This window comes from Typopeltis vanoorti, chromosome 5, assembly GCF_054136105.1.
Source record: "Typopeltis vanoorti isolate ZY-2024b chromosome 5, IOZ_Tvanoo_1.0, whole genome shotgun sequence".
Lineage (NCBI taxonomy): Eukaryota > Metazoa > Arthropoda > Arachnida > Uropygi > Thelyphonidae > Typopeltis > Typopeltis vanoorti.
In genome coordinates this window covers 28,862,606-28,888,529 of record NC_143553.1, presented here as the reverse complement: position 1 = coordinate 28,888,529, position 25,924 = coordinate 28,862,606, and the positions used below count along the sequence as shown (strand labels likewise).

At 37.8% G+C, this 25,924-nt stretch overlaps 1 protein-coding gene across 1 annotated transcript in view; it reads right to left on the bottom strand.

Moving 5' to 3' along the window:
* The window catches only part of LOC150106277 (cGMP-specific 3',5'-cyclic phosphodiesterase-like), a 474,780-nt gene that overhangs the window by 193,895 nt on the left and 254,961 nt on the right, over positions 1-25,924 (bottom strand). The window contains exon 13 of the mRNA XM_090392969.1: positions 6,915-7,024. Coding sequence (XP_090249095.1) covers positions 6,915-7,024 — 110 coding nt within the window. The remainder of the gene's footprint in view (positions 1-6,914; positions 7,025-25,924) is intronic.

Here is a 25,924-nt window from a genome sequence, read left to right as displayed (position 1 = left end):
AGTGAGTGGAATAGTTTGCCTTTAGGGATAGCGAGTACATCTAGTGTGAATGAATTTAAGGGAAGGTATGACAGCTGGTTTGGGTGATTTATAGTCTCCCTTGATGAGTCCTTGGTCTCAGATAGTAATAATAGTTCTCAATAATAATAATCATATGATGATACACAGCTGTGAGTCCCCTTTATGGGGAGGTACGGCACCATCTCAGCCCCCCCCCCCCCAAATTTTATCCGGGCTCCAGAACCGACATAGCTGATGAATCAGACCTATGGCTGGATCAGTATTCCTGACTGTAATCCACGTGTGTTCACTGGACCGGTTTGCCTGCTTGCAGGATGAAAAACCCCAGATAAACTGGTGGAAAAAACTGATGACCACGCCTAAGACCGGCTAACTTGGCTATGGCTGAGGAAGATCCTTAAGCTCCTTGCGTCGTCGACGGGAATCGAACCTAGGACACTCCTTCCCCAGGCATATTGTTGCGAAGCGCATAGCCACTAGGCTAACTGCGCGGACATAGTTCTCAATAATAACTGGATTCAAGTCATCTGATATTAGCAGCAGCAAGTCCCCTCCTCTCCTATCTTGTCTATCCTTCCTTAAAATACTATATACCAGTTAGTATGCTTGATTCCGATAGCCAGATCTCATTAATGACTACAATCTGAGGTCATAAAATATTGACCAAGGCATATCAACTATACCCCTTTGTTTCTCATACTCCTAGCATTCGCGTACAGACATAATAATCTACCTGATGTTCTTTTGTGTACTCTTGTCTGCAGTCTGCATGACATAGTTGGAAAACTTGCAGATCTCTATTCTTCTCTAGCATCTTATACATGTAAACATCATTGCACACATTCTATGGGTCTGAACCGGATGAACACAAAGTCAAAATTGTTCTCTCCTCATAATCATCCCCATGATTATGCCCATTTCCATCATTAACACACTTATATAACATTGTTGCTCTTATACTAGTATAACCATTCCTCCCATTATAATTTACTTTCCATGACTCTCTGTATTAGGTCTCATACCAGTTATTAGTTTTTTCAAGACTCCTGATACCAAATGCATTCAAGTGTAGGTCATCCCTCTTATACAGATCCAATCTTCCCTCAAACTCAATCCACACATCCAAAAACTCGCATCCATTTCTTCTATCTATGCATTCGATGCCTACACATCGAATCATTTGCCATCATAGCTGTTCTTCGTAATTCATTTTTTATCAAATCGAGATAACATACCAAGTATTGATGGGTTGGCCTGGCTGGCTGGCCAGCCTGGTTAGCCAAGTGGTTTGCGTATCCACTCTTCAGTCAAAAGGCTGCGGGTTCAAATCCCGTTGTGGGCATGGATGTTTGACTGTCTGCAAAAATACTAGTTATAGTGGTGTAGATGATGCGAATCCATGTAGTTGGTGGATTTGAGTGGTGGAGGCAGAGTTGTAGAGTAGGTGTCCTCCCTCAATGAGTCTTTGGCCTCCTTGGAGGTGTCACATAATAATAATAATAATTTTCACTTTCTCCCTGTTCACTCTCACCTCTTGCAACAACTCTTTCATGTCCTCTCTCATACTGAACTCATTGCTAGTTAAGTCGTTAATACCTTCTACAATTACGATATCATTTACTTTTTTTGAATTGCTTGCACTTTAGGATACAGAGATATAAGGCGATGTACCATGTTGATGAAGCTGTACTTCAGGAAGTGGATGATATTCAGGACCTTGGAGTAATGGTTAACAGTGGACTGAAGTTCTGAGGGCACATAACATGTTTCAAAGAATGCACATTGTATTGCTGCTATGATAAAAAGCACACTGAGATGCAGGAATAAGGAGGTGGTGGTGGCTGTATATAAGACATTGGTCAGGCCACATATAGGCTATTGTGTTCAGATTTGGTCATCTAGTTTTCATTGTGATGTGAAAACATTAGAAAGTATCCAAAGATGACTAATCATAGTGATACCAGAACTTTGGAGTGTTGGTTATGAAGAGCATTTGAAAAAGTATGGATTACAGAGGTTGGTGGATACGAGGAATAGAAGAGATATGATTGAGGCCATCAACTTAGTTAAGGGATAATACAAAAGAAATTATAAAAAGAGTGGGTGTTTTTGAATTACTTGCATTATATGGTACCAAATCAAGTACAATATCAGTAATCCTGATACCAAATGCATTCAAGTGTAGGTTATCCCTCTTATACAAATCTAATCTTCCCTCAGACTCACTCCACACATCCAAAAACTTGCATCCATTTCTTCTACACAGCTGAGACATTGAATTGTTTACATTATATCCCTTCTTAATTCATTTTTATCATATCAAGGTAATACACTTACTATTTTTCACTTTCTCACTATTCACTGTAACCTCACTCACTCCACACATCCAAAAACTTGCATCCATTTCTTCTACACAGCTGAGACATTGAATTGTTTACATTATATCCCTTCTTAATTCATTTTTATCATATCAAGGTAATACACTTACTATTTTTCACTTTCTCACTATTCACTCTAACCTCTTTCGACAATCCTTTCGTGCCCTCTCATACTGAACTTATCACTAGTTAAGTCATTGGTACCTACTACAATTACTACAAACTATGTTATTATTCTTTTTACAAACATTACCTGATTATCGTTACTTATTGACTTACCTGATTCCATGATTTGTTGTTTCTTATTTTGCTGCTTTTCTTTTCCTCCCTATGTTCATTCAAACACCTCAACTTTCTGTAGTTCCCACATAGTCTCTCTGATCATCATCGTCAGCCATTGTCAATCCACTGCGGGATGAAGGCCTTTCCAAGATTACTCTCTGTCCATGGCTCTATTTTCCATGTCACTCCTGCAAATCTGATGATATCATCAATCCAACATGATTTAGGTTGCCGTCATGGTGGTTTTTCCTCTCGTGGAATCCAATCGAGTACTTCTTTTTTCCATTGTTGATCGTGTCTTAAGCAATATGCCCAGCCCATTGCCACTTCAGATGTTTCACTTTTCCTATGATGTCAGAAACTTTGGTTTGATTTCTTATCCATGTATTCCTTTTGTGATCCAATCTTGTGATACCAAGCATACTTCTTTCCATACTAAATTGTGCTGTTCTTAATTTTTGAATTTATTATTATTATTATTACGGGTGACTCCAAGGAGTCCTTAGACTCATCGAGGGAGACCCTAAACATCATGTCCATCACAACTTTTTACATTCACACAGTATCTATCATACTTTGCCTTGAACTCATTCACTGTCACAGCATCCACAACAGACTCAGGCAGCTTATTCCACTCATTCACCACTCTAAAAGTAAAAAACCCAGCTCTAACACCCTTACTAACCACACTCTTGCCTAGCTTCCATGGAAGTCCCCTAGTCCTCCCACCACCAGTCATGTTCTCAAAAATATCCTCTGAATATTTTTTTATATTTTTTTTCCTATAGAAACCCTTCAGCAATTTGAATGTCTCAATCATATCTCCCCTTTTCTGCCTATCAACCAATTTCTGCAACTCACAAATCTTCAACCTGTTCTCATATGGTTCATTCCATAGACCTATCATCTTGGTCACTCGCCTCTGGATCCTCTCCACCTCCTCCCCATCGAGAAGAAACCTAGGTGACCAGATCTGGGCACAGTAATCTAGATGGGGGTCTTATCAAGGCTCGATACAGAGGAACAATAACTTGCTTATCTCTGTTCGTCAAAGTATTCTTCAGCATCCAAGTGATTTGATGAGCTGATTTAGCCACTTTTGCAAAGTGCCCCCCCTAAACTTCAACTCCTATCCACCAACACTCCCAAGTCCCTGGCCTCATCAATCTCCTGGAGTACAGTTCCACCAATGTGATATACTGCTGCTAATTTTTTCACCCCAAAATGCATAACCTTACATTTTTCTCACCTCTCAGCCTACTCACCATCTTGGTTGCTTGCCTCTGAATGCTCTCTGCCACTTCCTCGTCCCCAAGAAACCTTGGGGGATGGGGATAACTGGGGCCCACAGTAATCCAGATGTGGGCGTATCAAGGACTTATAAAGAGGAATAACAACTTCCTTATCTCTACTTGTTAATGTGTTCTTCAATAGCCAAGGAAGTAATCTTATGAGCTACCTTAGCAATATGTCTATTTACTGGAGTACAGTACCATCAATGTGATATACAGCTTATAATCTATTTATCCCAAAATGCAAAACTTTACATTTCTCGACTTGTATAAGATTGTGGTCTGAGGACATGCATGCATCAGACTTAGCAGGAATAAATGGCATTTCCCAAGTTTCATTAGTACACACATGTCAGCAAGATGTAAACCCTCAAAACCACATAATACCCCTTTGACTCCCATATCAGAAGTCACCATTCTGATAACGGAATGATTTTTTTACCCTAAATTAGACTTAGAGGCAAGTGACCAAGGCGGTGAGTAGGCTGTGGAATGTTCCCTATGAGAATAGAAGAATAGAAGATTGAAGGTGTGTGGATTGTAGAAGTTGGTTGATAGGAGATAAAGAGGGGATATGATAGAAACATTTAAGTTGCTTAAAGGGTTTATAGGAGAGATGCAGGGGATATGTTTCAGCACTTCACTAGATTATTTTAACACAGAAGAGCATTATTACTACAGTCTAACTATTTCATTATAAGCCATGTAACAATTAAACTAACTATATGTACTGATAAATAATAACTTGAAAGATTATAATACTTATTACTGAAATGCTTAGTGCCATTACAACCACTATTTTAAAATATCTGAATATTAAATGCTGTTCTTACTCTGTGGAACTACAGAATAGCAAGTCATCCAAAAATTAAAGGTGGCCTAAATCTTGAACTTTCTCCTGTCACCAGACAAAAAATTGATTATTCCAGTTAGATTACTCATTATTTAAATCATTATTAATACTTATTATAAGCCTTATAAGCAAATAAATGTGTACTGATAAAATAAGAATAAAAAAGCTAAAATAAAAACATATGGGAGAAGAAGGGGTCATCCCTGAAAGCTGTGTGGGGAGGGTGTGATCAAAGGCAACAAGAGATAAGTTTTTTCCAATGGGAAGGGGAGAAATTGGAATGCATGGCCTGAGAGTGTGGTGTCTGTGTGGAGAGCATGAGGCATGGTGTGATGGGATGTGTATATTACAGAGGGACCTCCACAATGAGTCTGACTCCATGGAGGTCTGGGGATAATGATAATAATAGTCCAATTTTGTGTGCTGTTCAATTTGCCCCAAATCCTTTTGGCATAAAAGCCTTTTATGCCTTCACAAAATAGTTAACTATATTCTTCATATTAGACCTTATTAAGCAGAAATTCAAAATTTATGTAAATTTTCTTCAAGTGAACTAAATAAGCAATAGAATGCAACTATGTTGTGCAAATGGATAGTGATTTTGCTCTCCAATTCTAAGACCATGAGCTTCAATCTCATTGTGGACATGCATGTTTATTGAAGTGTTTAGGTGAGATGAATTTCATCTCCTGTTTAATAGCCAACACTCTGGTTATTAAAAGCCTGAAGTGGCTTGAAAAAGTTCCATGTTTAGTCTTTAGAGTAGGGTTTCAGATATCTAAATTTACTCCATCTGCAGTTTGAATCTTCTGAAGGTAGAATTCATTTAAATATATATACAGGGTGTTCGGGATAAATTTGACATATTTATAATTAATTATATTTTTCCGTAAGTTACATGTATTAACACACACTTCTCTTCATTTAAAAGTTTGGACCCTTCTTCATTCATATACAAGATGTCAGAAAGGATGGATAGCTGGAACCCACCTGAATCATGGAAGAGAATAACTTGTATCATGATGATTCGTGCCCGCCATCAAAATAAGGATATTACGACTGCTGCCCAATGCTCCCTGAATACAGTAAAAATAATCAGGAACGAACTAGAGACTTGCAATGGTGACTACGAGGATGTAGCAAGAAGAAAGATCCCTAGCAGACGATCTGATTGCGTTCGTACAGCAGAATTCCTCGCAAATCTGCAGGAACAGGTGTTGAAGAACCCTGGCATTGGAATTCGGGCTTTGTTCGTGGAGTTGCTAACTGTAGTCAAGCCCTGGATAACAAGGGTAGCCAATGGTAGGCCGTATGTATGGCAGCAGGATTCGGCCCCTTGCCACACCTCTGGGAAAAGTCAAAAATGGTTGTCTGAAAATTTCTACAACTTCACCAGTCCAAATGTTTGGCCTCCAAACTCCCCAGACCTTAACCCCATGGATTATTTTGTATGGGGCGCAGTTGAAAAAGACACCAATCGCACTTCCAGTAATACAAAAGCCCAGTTAATGGATAAAATTAAAACAGTTTTCGCGGCCCTTCCCAGGGAGACTGTAGCATCAGCTTGTTCGAGGTTCCGAAGCAGAATTGAAGCTGTGATCGATGCTAATGGTGGTTATTTTGAGTAAATCTTGTTGATAGTATTGTAATTAACTCTGCCTGTAATGTTTTTTTGTCAATTCATTAAATTTAATAGATACAAAGATTTTCTTTTTCCTTACGAAACTGTCATATTTATCCCGAACACCCTGTATATATATATATATATATATATATATATATAACTGACATGAAAGAGAACTGCTTTTGGACTTATCCTTTACATGAATTTATGAATAGTTTGTACACAAGAACATAACAGATGCAGTTTTGGAAATCAGCATGCAGCAATTACTGTAGAACAGGTAAAATATTTAAGACAATAAAACCATCACAGTCTATTTTATCCATTCAAATGGGATTACATTTTCCAAACTATTGTATTGCCACTGCTTATGAGATGTATAGTGTAAAACTAGAAAAAACAATGAAATTAGTCTAAATAGAAGCATTTTAAGATATATTTTAGATCAAACAGAAATATATTACTTTGTCTGGAAAGAATTGTTTGTTCCTCTGTGGTCCAGATCATGGCTTAGACAAGCAACCAATAAGGCCAATGATTCTAGTTCAGTCATTATAGTTCTCATGTTTCCTGTCTTGAAAGATAAAAATGCATTTAAAAAAAGAAAAAGAAAGCTCAAAAACAACACTAAATAAAAATGAAAATATTACTCAAGAGGAAATATATAAAATTATATAACACACACAAGACAAGACAGTACTTGTTAACATCTTCGAAATATCTTAAAACACCCATTCAGTTAATTATTAATATTTACAGTTTTGTGAATCTCACTATTTCACATAAACTATCCAATGTACCTGACCACTATGCATTTTAAATATATTCAAAGTGAATGAGTATATTCCTCTGAAAGTTGCAAAAGAAAGCAGTAAGTAAAAGGTTAACAAGAAAGTTATTTTTTTTTTGATGAGGAGTGGCAGGAGCATGGAATGCATTGCCTGAGAGGATAGTAAAAGTGAAAAAACAGTGGATGAGTTCAAGGAGTGGTATGATACTTTGTGATGTTCTGCATTGATCCCCTACAATGAGTATTATGACTCCATCGAAATCAAGAAAATAATAATTCTATCTAATATTTATTTGAATAATTGCTTCACACATGTAAGAGAAAACTAAATATAATTATTATTATTATTACCCAAGACCCCATGGAGTCAAAGACTCATCTAGGAGGTCAGTGCTTTAAGCACACTCAAATTCTCTGCAGACACCACACTTTCAGGCAAGGCATTCCAATCATTCACAACTCTGCATGAAAAAAACCTACTTCTCACTCCCCTACTCACACCCTCCTTATACAGCTTTCAGGGATGACCTCTGGTTCTCCCCGATCCCCCACTATTTTCTGTAGAACCTCTCCAGAATTGATCCAATAACAACCCCCTTAATAACTTGTAGGTCTCTATCATATCTCCCCCTCCTCCTCCTGTCCACCAGACTCTACAAGTTGCATCTTCTCAATCTTTCCTCATACTCGACATTCCAAAGGTTAGAAACTACTTTAATCAGTCACCTCTGGACCTTCTCCAACATCTCTTCATCCTTCTGAAAACCAGGTAACCAAATCTGGGCACAATAGTCCATACATGGCCTAATCAAAGCCTTATACAATGGAACAAGAATCTCCCTACTTCGAAAAGTCAGTGTCCTCTGCATTATTCCCAGAAGTCTTTGTGTTGTCTTCACAATTTTGGATATGTGTCCCCTAATTTCAGATCCTTATCCACTATCACCCCCCAATTCTTATTTCCTCCACCTCCAACAATATATCCTCACCAAGCATAAATTCCGCATCCCATCTTTGTTTTCCAAATGTTAAAACATTACATTTTGCAACATTGAAACTCACATCCCCATTTACATGCCCAATCACTCAATTTATTCAAGTCTTCTTGTAAGGTCACAACATCTTCTTTGTTCTTCATGGTTTGTCCCAACTTTGCATCATCTGCAAACAACTGAATATCTCCATCCAAATCTTCACCAATATCATTAATATACAAGTTAAACAGCAATGGCCCTAAAACAGACCCCTGAGGCACACCACTAGTAACTTTCCTTTTCCTGGATATCGCTTCCCCACACACAACTTGTTGATACCTATCAGATAGCCAGTCTCCAATCCAATGGACCAATCTAATATCCAACCCCATCCACTCCAGTTTGGCTATCAACTTATCATGCAGTAATCTATTAAAAGCCTTTGCAAAATCTAAGTGTATTACTGTGTATCCTTCTTCTCTGTCCATGGAAGCAGTCAACTTATTGTAATAAGTAGATTACTAAAACGTGACTTCCCTTTAGCAAATCCATGCTGTCCATCAAAGATAATGCCATTGTTTTCAACAATTCTGGATCGTAGTTCTCACAAGCTTCTTCAATAACTTAACCACAACAATTGACACACAGATAGACTTATAGTTTGATGCTTGAGTTCGATCACCTCCTTTATGAAGTGGCACAATCTTGCCCTCCTTAGGAACTTGATCGAGTGTAAGACTCGTATTAAAAAAAAAATATGTAAAGGCCAGTGTCAACTCTCTAGCACATTCCTTCAGAATACGTGGAGATATATTATCAAGTCCCACAACCTTATTTACATCTGGTTTGCTCAACTCCCCATACACCTCTTGTTCACTTACTGTCAGTCTCTCTTCCCCATCATCAACTTCTCTCAATCTCCCCATGACGTCACATTCACAAGATTGAAAGGCCTTTACGAACTGCTCATTAAGTATCTCCACCACACCTGCAACAGCTGTCTTTATACCATTTTCTCCAATCAATGTCATCCTTCCATAATCATTCTTTCTTTTGCTGGCTACATATCGAATGAACTCCTTAGGATTCTTTCTGGCTTCATTAGCCAACTGCTGTTCATACCTCTTTAGCTACCCTCACCAACCACATCACCTGCCTTGCCTGGTTTTTGTAGTCCTCATGGAATTGGTTATTTTCTTTTCTCTTATGCTGCCTCCATAATGCCCTTTTTCTCTGTATTGCATGCTTAATCTCTTTATTCATCCATTTCACACCTACCTTATTTAACCTTCTCACCCTTGGATTACATTTAGACATTGCATCTACTAGACAGTTTTTGAAAATCCCCCAAGCTGCATGGATCTATTTTCCAGCCTAACTCCTCATTCCATGCTACACCTGCAAGCTGTCTCCTGAGCTCTTCATAATCACCCCCTTGTAGTTCCACATATACCCTTTTCTTACAGAGGTCCTCACACTGCTGGCAAACCACCCAGGTAATCACCTCATGGTCACTCTCACCAACTGGTGAGAGTGACACTTCATTTATAATTACATCCTCTGATGAGATGACTGAATCCAAGACCCTCAATCCTCGCATGCCCTCTGTTACATACTCTCTTGGGTAGTTATCCCTCAAAAACTCAAAAAACCTATTTTCCTTACTTCCAGTTGTTATCTCATCATTCCAGTCTATATTGCCATAATTAAAATCGTCCATAATAATCACTCTTTTCTTATTTGCTTGGCAAATTTGATTATACATTTCATAGTCACTACCATCCACTTTCCTGGCCTAACAACATCCAACCAAGTATTTCATTCCGTTCACCTCTATCTCACACCATACTGCCTCAAAACCAGACATTATTTCTGTCTTGCATCTCTATTTTGTATGGACATAACTCTTTATCATCAATAGCACTCCCGTCCTTTTTTACCCCTTCTATCCTCACGAAACATATCATATCCTTCCATCTCTATTCCTGTCAGGATGTCGTCCTCATCTAACCATGTCTCACTTATTCCAACAATTTTTGGGTGAACAGACTCAATTAGTGCAACCATTTCATTTGCCTTGTTTCTTACACTTCTAGCATTTGTATATAAACACAACAGCTCATTTCTTGATCTACAGCTAGTTCCACTGATAACACTCATTCGATGTGATCTTTCCATACTCAACTGGGGCCATTTCTCTTTCTGCTTATTCATTTTAAAACTCTCTTCAATTCCAACTGTTTCCTCTTGATCCCAGGTCATCTCATTCCTTTCTTGTCTACACATGCTCTCACATTCTCTTGGAGCATCCACCTTTCTCACGCTGTGTACCCCTGTCCACCCTGAGCCTCCCTGTTTCCCTGTTCATCTTGCTCACTCATTCTCTCATTTTCCATACTCATTCCACTTACTTCCTCATTCATAACCACCTCTTCAATCTCTGCTGTTATACTCTCCTGTTCTTCCACATCACTTCCCACTTGATCTGATTCATTCTCTATACTCACTTCTCTACCTTCCAGCAACAGTCTCTCCAAATGACTCACAAGGCATTGCTAGAGGGGGGGGGGTCGCCCCGGACAGCACTTTGAACCTTTTTGAACTTTTGTAGTGAATTCTGAAATACAGTCTCTAGAACTCATTTCCAAATATTGTAATACTGCGAATTTTCCTCACAATTGCTGTAAGTGTTGCTAGTTGTGAGAGAAGTTTTCTAAATTAAAATTGATTAAGAATTATCTACATTACTATGAAAGAGACTTCGCCAATGTTATCGGCGAATTTGCTAACAGAAAAGCAAGAAAAATAACATTTTAGAATATTGGAATTAAAGTTTTACTTCAAAAATAAACATAGTGTTTTAATTTATTTCCCTATATGTCGTTTTGATTTTTTTGTAGTATTTTTGATGTGTATTGAGAGGGCGGCAAACTCAGGGACTGCCCCGGGCAGCAAAAGCTCTAGCTGCACCACTGCTCACACCATAACCGCCGAAATGCAGTCCATCAATCCCATACAGTTCACTTCTTCCTTTAAACTCATTCCACACATTAACAAATTGCATTCCCCTCTCCTCACGCATTTCAGCCAACATACCATTCATAATCCTTGCTCTCTGCCTCATATCACCACAGTCATACCTAGATGCTTACTACCCTTCCTGTCACACTATTCTCTTTTATCTGTCTAAGCAGCCTCCTGATATACATTCTGACGTGCTCTTTGTCCTCTGTAAAGTTATTCATACCTATTAAAACCATCAACTCCTTCGCTTGCTCCCTCCTCATATCCAATGCCTCAATCACTCTACTCATTTTACCACCTGGAAAACATACCTTGTGCATCCTCTCATCCAGCACACCTTTAATAATGGAGTCACCATACAATGCCACTTGCTTGTCTTTCGTTAACTCTTTCATACCTACTTGATTTGTTTTAATCGTTTTTTTAAAATTTTCCCGAATTTTCTTAATTTCACTCCACATCCATTTCATCTCTTGCCTCATCCAACCCAATTCAACTTTCGAATCTCACGTCTCAGTCTCTCTATCATTCAATCTCTCTAATTTTTGAACTCTCGACTCCCACTTCACACTTTCACTCTCATTCATCCTTTTGAGTTTCTGTACTTTCGGTCCATGCGTCCAACTTTCGCTTTCATTCATTCTTTCCATTTTCCCCACTTTTGATCCTTTCGTCATGCTATTTCTGGTTTCTTTTGTTCTCTCAATTTTGTTTCCTTCTGCCACATTCGTCTCACTTTCGTTCTTTTTAATCTTCATTACAGTTTTCAAATCACTCGTTTTCTTTTTCAATGCTTTCTTAACAATTTTTCACCTTTCTTTCACACCATGCTTGTCTTTTGAACGAACACTCATTCTTCCCACGACATTCGCACTACCACACTTTCTGTCATCAAATTCATATTAGCACTCATAAAATCCTCGTTTAGCTCACACTTCGTACATACCCTCCTTCCATCGGTCCTAAATGTCCACAAACTATCTATGTAATCAAAAGAATACATATAGCACACCTCACACTTCACAAAACAACTGAAGTCTAAGTTAAAGTCATGCAATGACAAAGATGCGCCATCTTTCCTCTGCCGGTTACTACTCTAAGCCAAAAACAATGAGTTTGTAATCAAGTTTAAGCAAAGTATCCTACACACTAATAATACTAGTAGCGCACAACTTTTATAGTAGCTCTTACTCAATCACTCACATACAATTAACTATTTCAAGAATAACTTATCTGAATCCAGAGCACTTCTTACACACCGCTGCTACTGTTGCCTCACAAGCGCCCTCTCCAAGTAATAAAAATAATAACAATGCATCTTCACATCATCATCCTTCACAAAAAATACGTATTATCAAAAGCCCTGCCTGTACACAGAGTAGGCACAATTTGTTCTTCTGAGTCTCTTCTATTAGAGGTATTAAATAAAATAAAACTTACTTTATTACTTGAATGAATACAGCAAGACCTTGATACAGAAAATATTTGATAATTATCATCCCTCTTCCAGATTGCAATCTGATGTTAAAAGAATCAGCATATGAAAGTAGTTGGAAGGGGATCAATCGTTTAATGCTGTTGGCACACTCTCCCTAGATGAGTCTTTGGACTCCCTGGAGGTGTTACATAATAATAATATTGTATTATGGCAATTTTATTATTCAGTCAGATAATTTTTGTACTTAGAAAGAAGCATTCTAGGAGATATTAAAATTTTTGACTAGGTGGTATAGACCAGCGCTTCCCAAACTGTGGGCCATGGCTCCTTTGGGGGCTGTTAGTTTTGTTAAGGGGGCCATGAAATAATGAAAACAAAAATTAGAATGTTTTAAGACTAATAAGTGTGTCATGTCAAATGTGTATGTAAGATACTAAAAATGTAATATTTGCATTTCATTTTTGCAATATTCGCTGTGTATGTTTTGTATTGAATATAAATACAATAAATATTATAATAACATTTGTCTGTATTATGATTTTTTTTTTTCCGATGGGGCCGTGAAATATTTTAATTTTTTCAAGGGAGCCTTTACATTCATAAGTTTGGGGGAGCACTGATGTAGACCACTCACATTATGCAACATTTTCCAGGAGGAGATAAAATTCTGTCTATTTTTGCTATGAGAAGTTTTTTAAAATAGTTCCATCATCTTAATTCAATGCCTATAGTCATTTGCAGGGATGACTGGAGAGCAATCTAGGCAGAGAAGGCCAACTCAAGGTGGTAACTCAGATAAGGCTAACCACCTGAGTATCAGTCATCTTTGCACTTTAGGTTCAATTGGTCTTTTGGTCGTTCATCTATATGAGATTGGTACAAAAGGAAAACTAATAGACTTTGGCTCAATGATGATATAAAAGAAGCTGAGGCTTTCTCTCTCTCACATACTATTTATCTGTCTTTTCTTTCTCTTAATACTATCAGGCTCTCTTGCATCCTATACTAACTACGCTAGGCATATGCTGAGCACCCCTTTACTTTTTATCCTCAATAAAGGTAGAAACCGATCTCGGTAGTGGCTCTTCCTATAATGCATAGTGTTATACATGTCTGCAAAGGATATGTGCATTGCATTATGGGATACTAGGGCAACTGATGTGAAGTCATTAGCTTCTATATACTGTATTATATCAGAATTTAATACTTCCTATATTTCGTTTCAGTCACTGAGACATCTTCAGGGATTACAAAAAAATGAATGTAACAAAAACAAAAATAACAAATGATACTAAGCCCAACCATGTGGGTGACACTAAAGTCCTAACTAGGTGGAGCGCCCTCTAAGGGCGGTTGTAGGTGGCCTGGAATGTAGAGTGAGTCCTCTGGTGATAAGTGCTTCTTAAATCTTAAGAAGCTTAATGCAACCATGTTTATTAAGATTTGGTTGATTTCTGGGAGCTGCTGCTGAACATCACGAAAAAATCGGACATCACGAAAATCCCAGAAATCGGACATCACGAAAAAACAAGCCTTCTGTTCCTGTCCCCTTCAAAAATACAGTTTACCAAAAATCCACAAACCCAATTCCCCACTAAGACCTATAGTAGATGCCACTAATGTAACTTGCTACAAACTGTCAAAACAACTGGCCAACTCTCTGACACCCCCCCCCCCTCACTGGACTTTCCACATCCTATATAAAAAACTCTACCCATTTTAAAACTCTCATAGAAAATTTAACCTTAAATAACACAGACATATTGGTAAGCTTTGACATCTCCTCATTATTTACCAATATCCCCTTAATTGATACCTTAACACTCTTAGAAAACGTTTTTCCTTCTGACATCTTAGATCTCTTTTCTTTTGCTATCAATTCTGGTTATTTTTCTTGGAAGAACAAAATCTACAAGCTGATAGAGGAAACTGCCATGGGTTTCCCCCCTCTCACCAATTTTTATATGGAAGATTTTGAAAAACGAGCCATAGACTCAGCCCCCTCTCAAACCTTCTATCTGGCTGAGATAAGTTGATGATGTGTTCTCTATTTGGCCTCATGGCCCAGACACATTAAACTCCTTCCTCAGTCACCTCAACAGCCCACATCCAAGAATCCAGTTTATGATGGAAAGGGAAAAGAACAACTGTTTACCCTTCCTAGACACCATAGTTACACGCCTTCCTAACAGTACACTTTCCTTCACTGTATATAGAAAACCCATGCACACAGGCAGATACATTCACAAACTCTCCCACCACCACCACCACTCTGCTCAACAATATGGCATTATTATAACTCTTACCAAGAGAGCCCACAATCTTTGTTCCAGTGGAACCACCCTTACAACTGAGCTTGACCACATACACAACACTTTCCTCTCCAATGGCTACAGCGATCACAGTATCAAAAAATTTATCAGTTCCTCCCCCATTCCTCAGTCTTCTCGTCAGAAAGAATTCAGAAATGCCATCACCATACCCTACATCCATGGCACATCTGAAAAAATAGCCAAGATTTTAAACAAGTACAACCTACACACAGCATTTAAGCCTCACCGCAATCATTATTTTCATTTTATACTGATTTATTCTTAAACCGTGGCTTAGGCTTTCCCATTCTAATTGATTCAGGATGGATGTTAATTCCTGTTCGCTTATTGCTATTATCACTGTGTTATCTGCATATTGTAGGTTAGTATTTGTTCGGCCACCTAATTTAATGCCTTCATTCCACTTTTCTAGAGATCTTTTCATTATAGTTTCACTGTAAAGGTTGAATAATGGTGAGAGTATGCATCCTTGTCTTGATCCTTTTTCAAATTGGAATGCAGGGGGCAGTGAGTTTTCAATTCTTACTATTGCTTGATTTCCTTGATATAAGTTCTTTATGAGGGTTATTAGATGGTTTGGTATTCCTGATTCTTGCATGATATCCTATAAGATATCCCATCTCATGCAGTGAAAGGCCTTGGAGTAATCTATAAAGCATTGATAAAGGCTTAAGTTGAATTCTCTTGCTTTTTCAATTATTTGTCTGATGTTAGATGTATGATCTCTAGTCCCTCGACCTTTTCTGAATCCTGCTTGTTCTTCTGGGATCTGATGGTCTATAAAACTTTGTAATCTCTCCTTAATAATGTGTAGTAAAATCTTGCTGGTATATGAGATAAGGGCAATGGTGCAGTAGTTTTCACAGTTGTTGTGATTGTCTTTTTTGTAGATTGGGATAATGGTGGAATTTGTCCAGTCATTCAGACATCTTCCAGTCTTTCAGATTGTGTTGTATAAATCATATATCCAGTTGACTGCATTCTCTCCAAGGTTTATCAACATTTCAGCTGGTTATTGAATCAGGACCTGGGGCTTTGTTTTTCCTTAATTTTTTGATTGCTTGTTCTACTTCACTTATGAGGATCTCCAGTTCTGTTTCCATCTTTCCCATAGCTCCTTCGTCTTCTTGTTGAATAGCTGGATCCTTGTAAAGCTCAGTGCAATACTCTTTCCATCTTCTGGCTATGTCATTAGTGTCATTTAAGATCTTGCCATTTTCCTCTGCAATTATATTAAGTTTTGGTTTGAATTTTTTAGTGATATCCTTAACCTTCTTGAATAAATCTGCTGTTTCATTAGAGTTGGAGTGTCTATTTCTTTACAGATGTTTTGGATATAGCTATTTTTATCTTTTTGACAAGATTTCTTAATAGCTTTATTCAGGTTCAGGTAATTTGGGTTTTGCCAATTTGTTATTTTAATTTGTTTCCTTTTTTCAATTAGTTCTAGGGTTTCTTCGGTAATCCATGGACTACCAATTTTCTTTTTTATTGGGATGGTTTTGGCTGTAGATTTTGCAATGCTTTGTTTTAGCTGTGTCCAATAAGATTCAATGCTTTGTTCCTGAGGTATGCTTTTTTTGTTTCTTGAGCTCTGATTCAATGTCCATTGTAAATTTGTTGTCCATTTGTGAAAAGTCATATCTTTTGTTGCTGATATTCTTATTTGCTTTCAGATGGATCTTTAAATTAGAGATTAATAATTGATGGTCTGATCCACAATCGGCTCCTGGCAGTGTTTTGGTGTTATTGATTAATGTGTCTTCCATAATTTTTTTTTTTTCCCATCTGCAATTCCTGTTTAATTTCTCTAAGCATTAATTTGACTCCAAATCGCTTGAACTTCTTCACTCAAGTTGTACACTCACCATTACCGTCAACATTTTTTTTTTTTTTTTTTTTTTTTAAGTATTCCTCATGCATTACTGACCTCTCTTCCTACAAATTTTTCCATCCATTTTACTACTGTCCATCCATTTTACTGCTGTAACCTGGTTTCTAAGTTTATGAGAGTTGCATGCCTTATAATTTCACACAAATTCCTTCTGTCTTGATACCTCTACATGCATATTAATCCTCTCAGTTAGGAATATGTGGTCACTGTCACTGGAGTCGAATAACAGTGACCTCTCAGTAGTAAACAATGACATCTCAATCTTAATCAGATAAGAGTCATTTTAATCTTATTCTCTGATATCATCTGGTCATAACATCAGAGGATTCATAGATCCTCTGATGCTATGACCAAATTCAAAACCCTTGGTAATAAATAGTTTATATTGCTATAGTTGAAGTCCTCCATAATGATGACTTGTTTGCAATTGCCAAACTAATTTGCTTAAACATTTCCTACTCATCACCATCTATATTCCCTGGCCTACAGCAACATCCCATCTCAAACCATACATTCTCAAAGCCCTCAGTCTAATTTCCATTGTGATATACCAACCCTGAGAGAACACCATCTCATATCATGAGTAGTACTCTGCCACCTTGTTTACCCTGCCTATCTTGCCAAAATATGCTATACTCTATTTCTGTCCCTGTTAGAACATCCTCCTCATGTAACCAGGTTTCAATGATATCAACATTGGAGAGACTGAGTTAATCAATACCACAAACTTATTTTCATTATTCCTTATGCTCCTAGCATTAATATACAGAAAATCCAGTGCATTGACGGTATTTTTATAGCCATTCTTGCTCCACTCATACGCCACCTGGTTCTGCAATATAGTGTAACGCCCTCACATTTCTCAAGCCACTATCCCCACATGAAGCTATACACCTGCTGTATTCCACACTTACAATGCTAGTTTCCCTGTCCTGACATACTCACTTGCCCAGAAAACAACAGTTTTTCCAAATGTCTGGATCCTTCTGCATCACAGGTAATACATCTCTTTTCTATCAACAAATGTGCTCCACACATCTATATATTCTAGACCTCTCTTCCTACACATTCTTATCGTCATCTCATTCATTATCACTGCTATTCTCTCCCTTCAATGATCATACCAGGGCAACACACTCACTGTTTTCCCACTGACACATTTCTACGGTACTATCACTGACATCAATCTCAAATCTTTTGCTAAATGACTGGTGCTACCTCTCAGGTCATTTTTACCAATCATCTCTTCTACATTTCATTATCTGTATCATCTCTTCTACATTTTCACCTCACTTTCACAATCCTTTTCTACATTTATCAACAACAGACTCAGAGCAAGAATGAGACACAATCATAGGCACCAGTTCAGGCAGTGGAATTTAATCTATCCTGCTACATGATTCACTCCACCTATAAATATGGATAAGCACCCAATGGTGCTTTTCCATATTTATAGGTGGAGTGAATACTCATGGTGGATCTTTTTTCAAGCATATAATTATATCCAGTATCCTTTTCTGTTTCACATCCTCCAGAAAATCAGGTTGGGTAAAAGACTGCTACCTGTCATTAAAGGAGCCTATGCCAATTCAACTATCAATCTCCTCATCAATGAGTTCCTATTAGACCTGGTAAAATAAGGAGTCAAGTAAGGTTGCACTATTAGTCCATTGTTGTTTGTATTGGTTCCAGAAACTTTTTTTGCAGGAAGTTAATGATTCATATGTTGTGCAAGGAATAACAATTCCCTTGAATGTGACAGAAAATAACATATTAGCATATGTTGTTCTGAAAAATGATTCAATGTACATCTTTAATGTTCAGCAAAGTCTGTGGACTGACTGCCACACTGAGAAGATAAAATTAATTTGGAAGTGGGGATCTTGGGTGCATTCCCTTTGAACTAGCCCTAGGAGAAAACCTCTCTTGAAATTCCCCATCCTTTTCAACATCCCCAGTACTAACAGTTTAAGAACTTATATACCAAAGCATTGAAACTGAGAAGACACTGGAAATATAGGCCACTTTCCTATTCCTCTTTTAAAGCCATAGTGCTTAAAACATTAATCTTCCCTGGTTGGCCATACATAACAAATATTACTGACATTACAGAAGCCAAAAACAATTACAGAGTAAACCTGCGTGCAATTTATTTAGTGTCCAGACAATACTAAGAAGTTAAAAAGGAATTTCTTCAACTACCAAAGAAGCATGGAGACTTGTAGTTCCAGTATTAAAATTTTACTATTTAAGCAACATAGTTTCAAAAAATCCATAAAATATTACAGACCAATCACATAGGTACAGACCTTCTCTGATACTACGTGGGTTTACATCTCTCATCATTCAGAATAAATGATTATAAAATGGCTCAAAACCTGATATTGTTCCTGAATACTATAACATTCAGTGCTTATAACAGCAGAACTTGGTAAAAGTATTTCTTTAAAAACTTACTAAGTTCCAAGGATTCGCTACTAGGAGAGATATTGCTTAGAGAATTGCATATGATTTATATTGCAGTTTTTGCAATATAAACAACAAATTACATGAGAACCACAGTAATTAACTTTAATGAAATGAAAGTACAGATATTTTGTACTGAAAATAACGGTACATCATCAGTGCATAGAAACAAGTAAATCAAAGAAAAGGGAATACAAGGTACATACAAAAACAGTTTTTAATCAGCATTAAAAACTTTTGCCGCATGCTAAAAATTAATATTAATATATAATAATATTAAAAACTATTTTTGATGGTTACATAAAATGAGAATCTCCCAAACTCTGTGGTGAGAGAGAGACAATCATTCCGATTCAGATTTGGCCAATGTAAAAGGGTTTCAAAACTTTCTTTGAAAAGGTGTTCATATTTAAAAACTGTTTCTATGGAGAAGATGAGCTTCATTCCACTGGATACTGTGTTTAGTGTCAATACTATGCTGTGCCCAACCAGACTTTTGAGTTTCATGCATTCAATATAATATTGATGTTCTTTAATTCTTTTTTCAACAGAATGGACTGTCTGCCCTAAGTATGTCAGATTACATTCACAAGGTATCTGGTAAATGCCAGCTAATGATATAGGTGACAGTTTGTCTTTTGTAGATGGTAACAGATGAGAAATTTTGTTGATAGGAAAATGTGGGAACAAGGCGATACTTCTTCAATATTCTACCAATCAGTTCAGAGATACCAGAAATATAAGGAATTGAAACCCTGCAGTCTATTGAAGAATCCTGAAGTGTTGGAACATTGGAGTCAATTATCTGCTGGATTTGATTACGGTTGTAACCATTAAATTCCATTAAAGTTTTGATAGTGAGAAGTTCTTGTTGTAAGCGCTTGAGGGAGAGGATGCATAGAATGTTTACTAAGTTAGTATCAGGTCGATGGAATGTCAGATACAAGGAGAGATTGAGGGACTGCAACTTACAGAGCCTTGTGAATAGAAGAAGGGATATGGTTGAGACATAAGTTGGTGAGGGATTGTTACCAGATTAATGTGGAGAACATATTTCATGGAATAGAGGGCAACAAGAGGAGAACCAGAGGCCATTCCTGGAAGCTGTATAAGGAAAGAGTGAGCAGGAGAGTGAGAAGTTTCTTTTTGTATGGAGTGGAATTGGTGAGTGGAATGCATTGCCTGGAAGTTTTGTATAATAAGTGAGACATGGTTGGAAGAGGACGACATCCTGACAGGAATAGAGATGGAAGGGTATGATGTGTTTTGTTAGGATAGAAAGGGCAAAAAGGGAGGGAGAGTGCTATTGATGATAGAGAAAGAGTTATGTCCATACAAAGTAGAGATGCAAGATGGAAATAGTGCCAGTGGTTTTAAGGCAGTATGGTGTGAGATAGAGGTGAATGGAATCAAATGGATGTTGTTATAGACCAGAAAATGTGGGTGGTGGTGATGATAATGAAATGTATAATCAAATTAGCCAAGCAAATAAGAAAAGGGTGTTCATTATGGGTGATTTTAATTATGGCAATATAGACTGGAATGATGAGATAGCAACTGGAAGTAAAGAAAATGAGTTTCTTGAGTTTTTGAGGGATAACTACCTCAGACAGTATGTAACAGAGGGTACGCGAGGATTGAGGGTCTTGGATTTGGTCATCTCATCAGAGGATGTAATTATAAATGAGGTGTCAAATCATCCACCAATTGGTGAGAGTGACCATGAGGTGATTACCTGGGTGGTTGCCAGCAGTGTGAGGACCTCTGTGAGAAAAGGGTATATGTGGAACTACAAGGGGCAGGGGGTTGATTATGAAGAGCTCAGGAGACACATTGTGGGTGTAACATGGAATGAGGCGTTAGCTGGAAAAGATATCAATACAGCTTGGGGGATTTTCAAAAACTATCTAGTAGATCCAATGTCTAAATATATTCCAAAGGTGAGAAGGTTAAATAAAGTAGGTGTGAGATGGATGAATAAAGAGATTAAGCATGCGATACAGAGAAAGAGGCATTGTGTAGGCAGCATAAGCGAAGTGGAATTAACCAATTTCATGAGGTCTACAAAGACTAGGCAAGGAGGGTAACCTGGTTGGTGAGGGGTAGCTAAAGAGAGGTATGAACAGCAGTTAACTAATGTAGCCAGCAAAAGAAAGAACGCTTATAGAAGGATGAAATTGATTGCAGAAAATCACATAAAGACAGCTGTTGTAGAATGTGTGGTGGAGATACTTAATGAGCAGTTCATACAGGTCTTTCAGTCTTGTGAATGTGACTTCATGGAGAGATTGAGAGCAGTAGATGATGGGGAGGAGAGAGTGACTGTAAATGAGCATGAGGTGAATGGGGAGTTGAGTAAACTAGATGTTAATAAGGCTGTGGGACTTGATAATATATCGCCACGTATTCTGAAGGAATGTGCCAAGGAGTTGACACTTGTCTTGACATATTTTTTTAATAAGAGTCTTGTACTTGGTCAAGTCCCTAAGGAGTGGAAGGAGGGCAAGATTGTGCCACTCCATAAAGGAGGTGATCGAACTCAAGCATTAAACTATAGGCCTATCTGTGTGTCAGTGTTGTGGTTAAATTGTTGGGGAAGCTTGTGAGAACTAGGATCCAGAGTTGGGTTGACAACAATGGTATAATCTTTGATGGACAGCATGGATTTGCTAAAGGGAGGTCATGTTTTAGTAATCTACTTACTACAATAAAGTGACTGCTTCCATGGACAGAGGAGAAGGATACACAGTGATATACTAGGATTTCTCAAAGGCTTTTGATAAAGTACCTCATGATAAATTGATAGTCAAACTGGAGCAGAGGGGGTTGGATATTAGATTGGTGCATTGGATTGGAGATTGGCTGTCTGATAGGTATCAACAGGTTGTGTATGGGGAGGAGCGATGTCCAAATCTTCACCTATATCATTATGTTAATGATATAGGTGAAGATTTGGATGGAGATATTCAGTTGTTTGCAGATGATGCAAAGTTGGGACAAACTATGAAGAGTAGTGAGGATGTTCTGACCTTGCAGGAAGACTTGAATAAATTGAGTGATTGGGCACAGAAATGGGGATGCGAGTTCAATGTTGCAAAATGTAAGGTTTTAAAATTTGGAAAACAAAGATGGGATGCAGAATTTATGCTTAGTGAGGATATATTGTTGGAGGTGGAAGAAATAAGAGATCTAGGGGTGATAGTGGATAAGGATCTGAAATTTAGGGGACACATAGCCAAAATTGTGGCGACAACACAAAAGCTTCTGGGAATGATGCGGAGGACACCGACGTGTAGAAATAGGGAGATTCTTGTTTTGTATCAAGGCTTTGATTAGGCCACACATGGACTATTGTGCCCAGATTTGGTCACCGGGTTTTCAGAGGGATGAAGAGATGTTGAAAAGGGGACTGACTAAGGTAGTTTCTGACCTCTGGAATGTTGAGTATGAGGAAAGATTGAGAAGATGTAATTTGCAGAGTCTGGTGGAGAGAAGGAAGAGGGGAGATATGATAGAGACCTACAAGTTGGTTAAGGAGTTGTTATAGGATCAATGCTGGAGAAGTTCTACAGAAAATAGTGGGAGATTGGGGGAGAACCAGTGGTCATCCCTGGAAACTGTATAAAGAAGGTGTGAGTAGGGGAGTGAGAGGCAGGTTTTTTTCGTGCAGAGTTATAAATGATTGGAATGCCTTGTCTGAGAGTGTGGTGTCTGCAGGGAGTTTGAATGTGTTCAAAGCATGATATGATGAGCTGTGTGTGTGATAAAAGGACCTCCCAGATGAGTCTTTGACTCGATGAGGTCTTGGGTAATAATAATAATATGCAGAAACTCTGAGTGGGTTTTAAGGCACAGTTCAATGATCTTTAGACATTAGAGAATATATACCTCCCACGATGAGTCTTTTGATTCCATGGAGGCCAGATAATAATAATCTTAAGATCTACTCCTTTTATAATTCCTTCTGTATTAATCTGATAAAATCCCTTAACTTGAAGGTCACTATCATATCTACTCTTTTCCTCCTATCTACCAACCTCTGTAATCCACATTACCGATAATGCTCGTTATAACCACCACTTCAGTCCTGATATCACTCTGGTTATTTGTCTTTGGATCTTCTCTAGTGTTTCCACATAACAATGAAAACTAAGTGCCCAAAATCTGAGCACAACAGTCCATATCTGGTCTGACCAATGCCTTATATAGAGGCACTACCATATCCGTATCCCTACATGTCAATGTACTTTTTATCATACCATTGATATGATGTGAAGTTTTTGCAACACTTGTGATGTGTCCTTGGAGCTTCAGTCCACTGTCTACCATCACTCCAAGATCCAAAATCTGCTCAACCTCCTGAAGTACAGCTCCACCAATAATTCTTTTACCTTTAATTCTTCTAATCCTTGCCTCCCTTCCACATGTTTTACAGCATCATTTACACTACTATGATACAATGATGAAGTGTTAGTTAAATAATTCCACTATGTCATTTGCTATTGTTACCCTGCTACCATAACAATCCACCAGTGATAATTATTTTTCCTCTTGCTTGCCATAGCAGAAAAATTTTCTTGGATTAGCTTTGCCCTGACTGGATGAATTCCTCTCATAATTCTACTTTTTTCTTTTTTTAATCATGCTTGTCACTCTTCTGGCCTGCAGTATGTAGCCTTATATCTCTGTATCTCAAAGTGTAACACCTTGTATTTATTAACATTAAAACTGGAAACCCACTCATTTGTCCAAGCTAAAAGTCTATTCCAATGAACATGTCCGAAAACTGATTGACTCAATAGATGGGAGAAAAAGGGAAAATATTCTGACAGTCATCAGAAGAAGACAGATGAAATGGTTCAGACATGTGGAGAGGGCTAATGGCATTCCAAAGCAAACCCTAGAAGGAATCGTTTCGGGATCAAAGGTTAGAGGCCGACCTCGATTAAAATGGACTGATAACATCAAAAAATGGACAAATTCCTCCCTTTCTCAACTGACATCAAGAACAAGAGACCAAGACGACTGGAGGAGGCTAGCAAAGAGTATCACCTACCAGCCATGAATGACCCAATGGTTCATTTAGGACTATGGGAGAAGAAGAAGAAGAAGAAAAGTCTATTTGAACTTTCTCGTAAACAGAATTAACATCGTCACTACTCCTGATAATTCTACTTAACTTTCCATCATTGGCAAACATTTGAAGATCCCCAGTCAATTCACATGAAATATCATTAACAAATAAGTTAAACAGTATGGATCCATGAACAGAATCCTGAGGCATGCCACTGGTCACCTTTCTTTTCTCAGACATGGATCCATCATACACAACTTGCTTATATCGTTCAGAGAGTCAATCTCTGATCCATCTAACCAAATTACTATCTATTCCTATTCTTTGCAGCTTATACATGAACTTATTATGGGGTAATCTATTAAATACTTTTGCAAAGTCCAAGAATATCACTGTATATGATTCTCCTTTACCCAACATATTCATCAGCTTATCATAAAACATAAAGCAGATTGCTAAAACAGGACTTGCCCTTCACAAACCCATGCTGACCATCATAAGGAATCTTATGTCCATCAGCCCAATCCTGTATTCTATTTCTAACCAATTTTTCCATCACTTTGATCACAACTGCAGATATATAGACTAGTCTATAACTTGAAATTTCTGTTCTCTAAGCATTATTTTGGCGGTATTATTTTGCCTGCTTTCCACTCCTTCGGAACGTTCTCCACTGCAGGACTTTCATTAAATAACCAGGTCAAGAGCATGGCTAACTCTTTTACACAGTCTTTAAAAATACATGGTGATATATCATCCTTTCCCACAGCTTTATTAATATTTAACACAAGCATCATTTGATACACCACTAATTCTTTTACCTTTAATTCTGCTAATCCTTGCCTCCCTTCCACATGTTTTACAGCATCATTTACACTACTATGATACAATGATGAAGTGTTAGTTAAATAATTCCACTATGTCATTTGCTATTGTTACCCTGCTACCATAACAATCCACCAGTGATAATTATTTTTCCTCTTGCTTGCCATAGCAAGAGGAAAAATAATTCTTGAAAAATTTTCTTGGATTAGCTTTGCCCTGACTGGATGAATTCCTCTCATAATTCTACTTTTTTCTTTTTTTAATCATGCTTGTCACTCTTCTGGCCTGCAGTTTATATTCTTCATGCATCTGTTTAGAGATGTCAAATTTTGGGGAAGATATCAATAAATCCCACCCACATTATGCATTGTTCATCAGGGGGAGATGAAATTCTGTCTACTCTTATGATGAGTTTCACAATGTTCCATCCTCTTAGCTCACTGTGGTCTTATAATTGTAGTTTTGATATCAATAAGTGCAAGGTGTTTCATTTTGGAGTGCAGAAATATAAGGCTGTGTACTATATAGATGGACCATACTGCAGGAAATGAATGAGATTAGAGATGTGGGAGCAATGGTTGTCATTGCTCCCACATCTGGCAATATGCCCTCTAAACTGAATCTGGCAATATGCCCTCAAAACTGAAGTTTAGAGG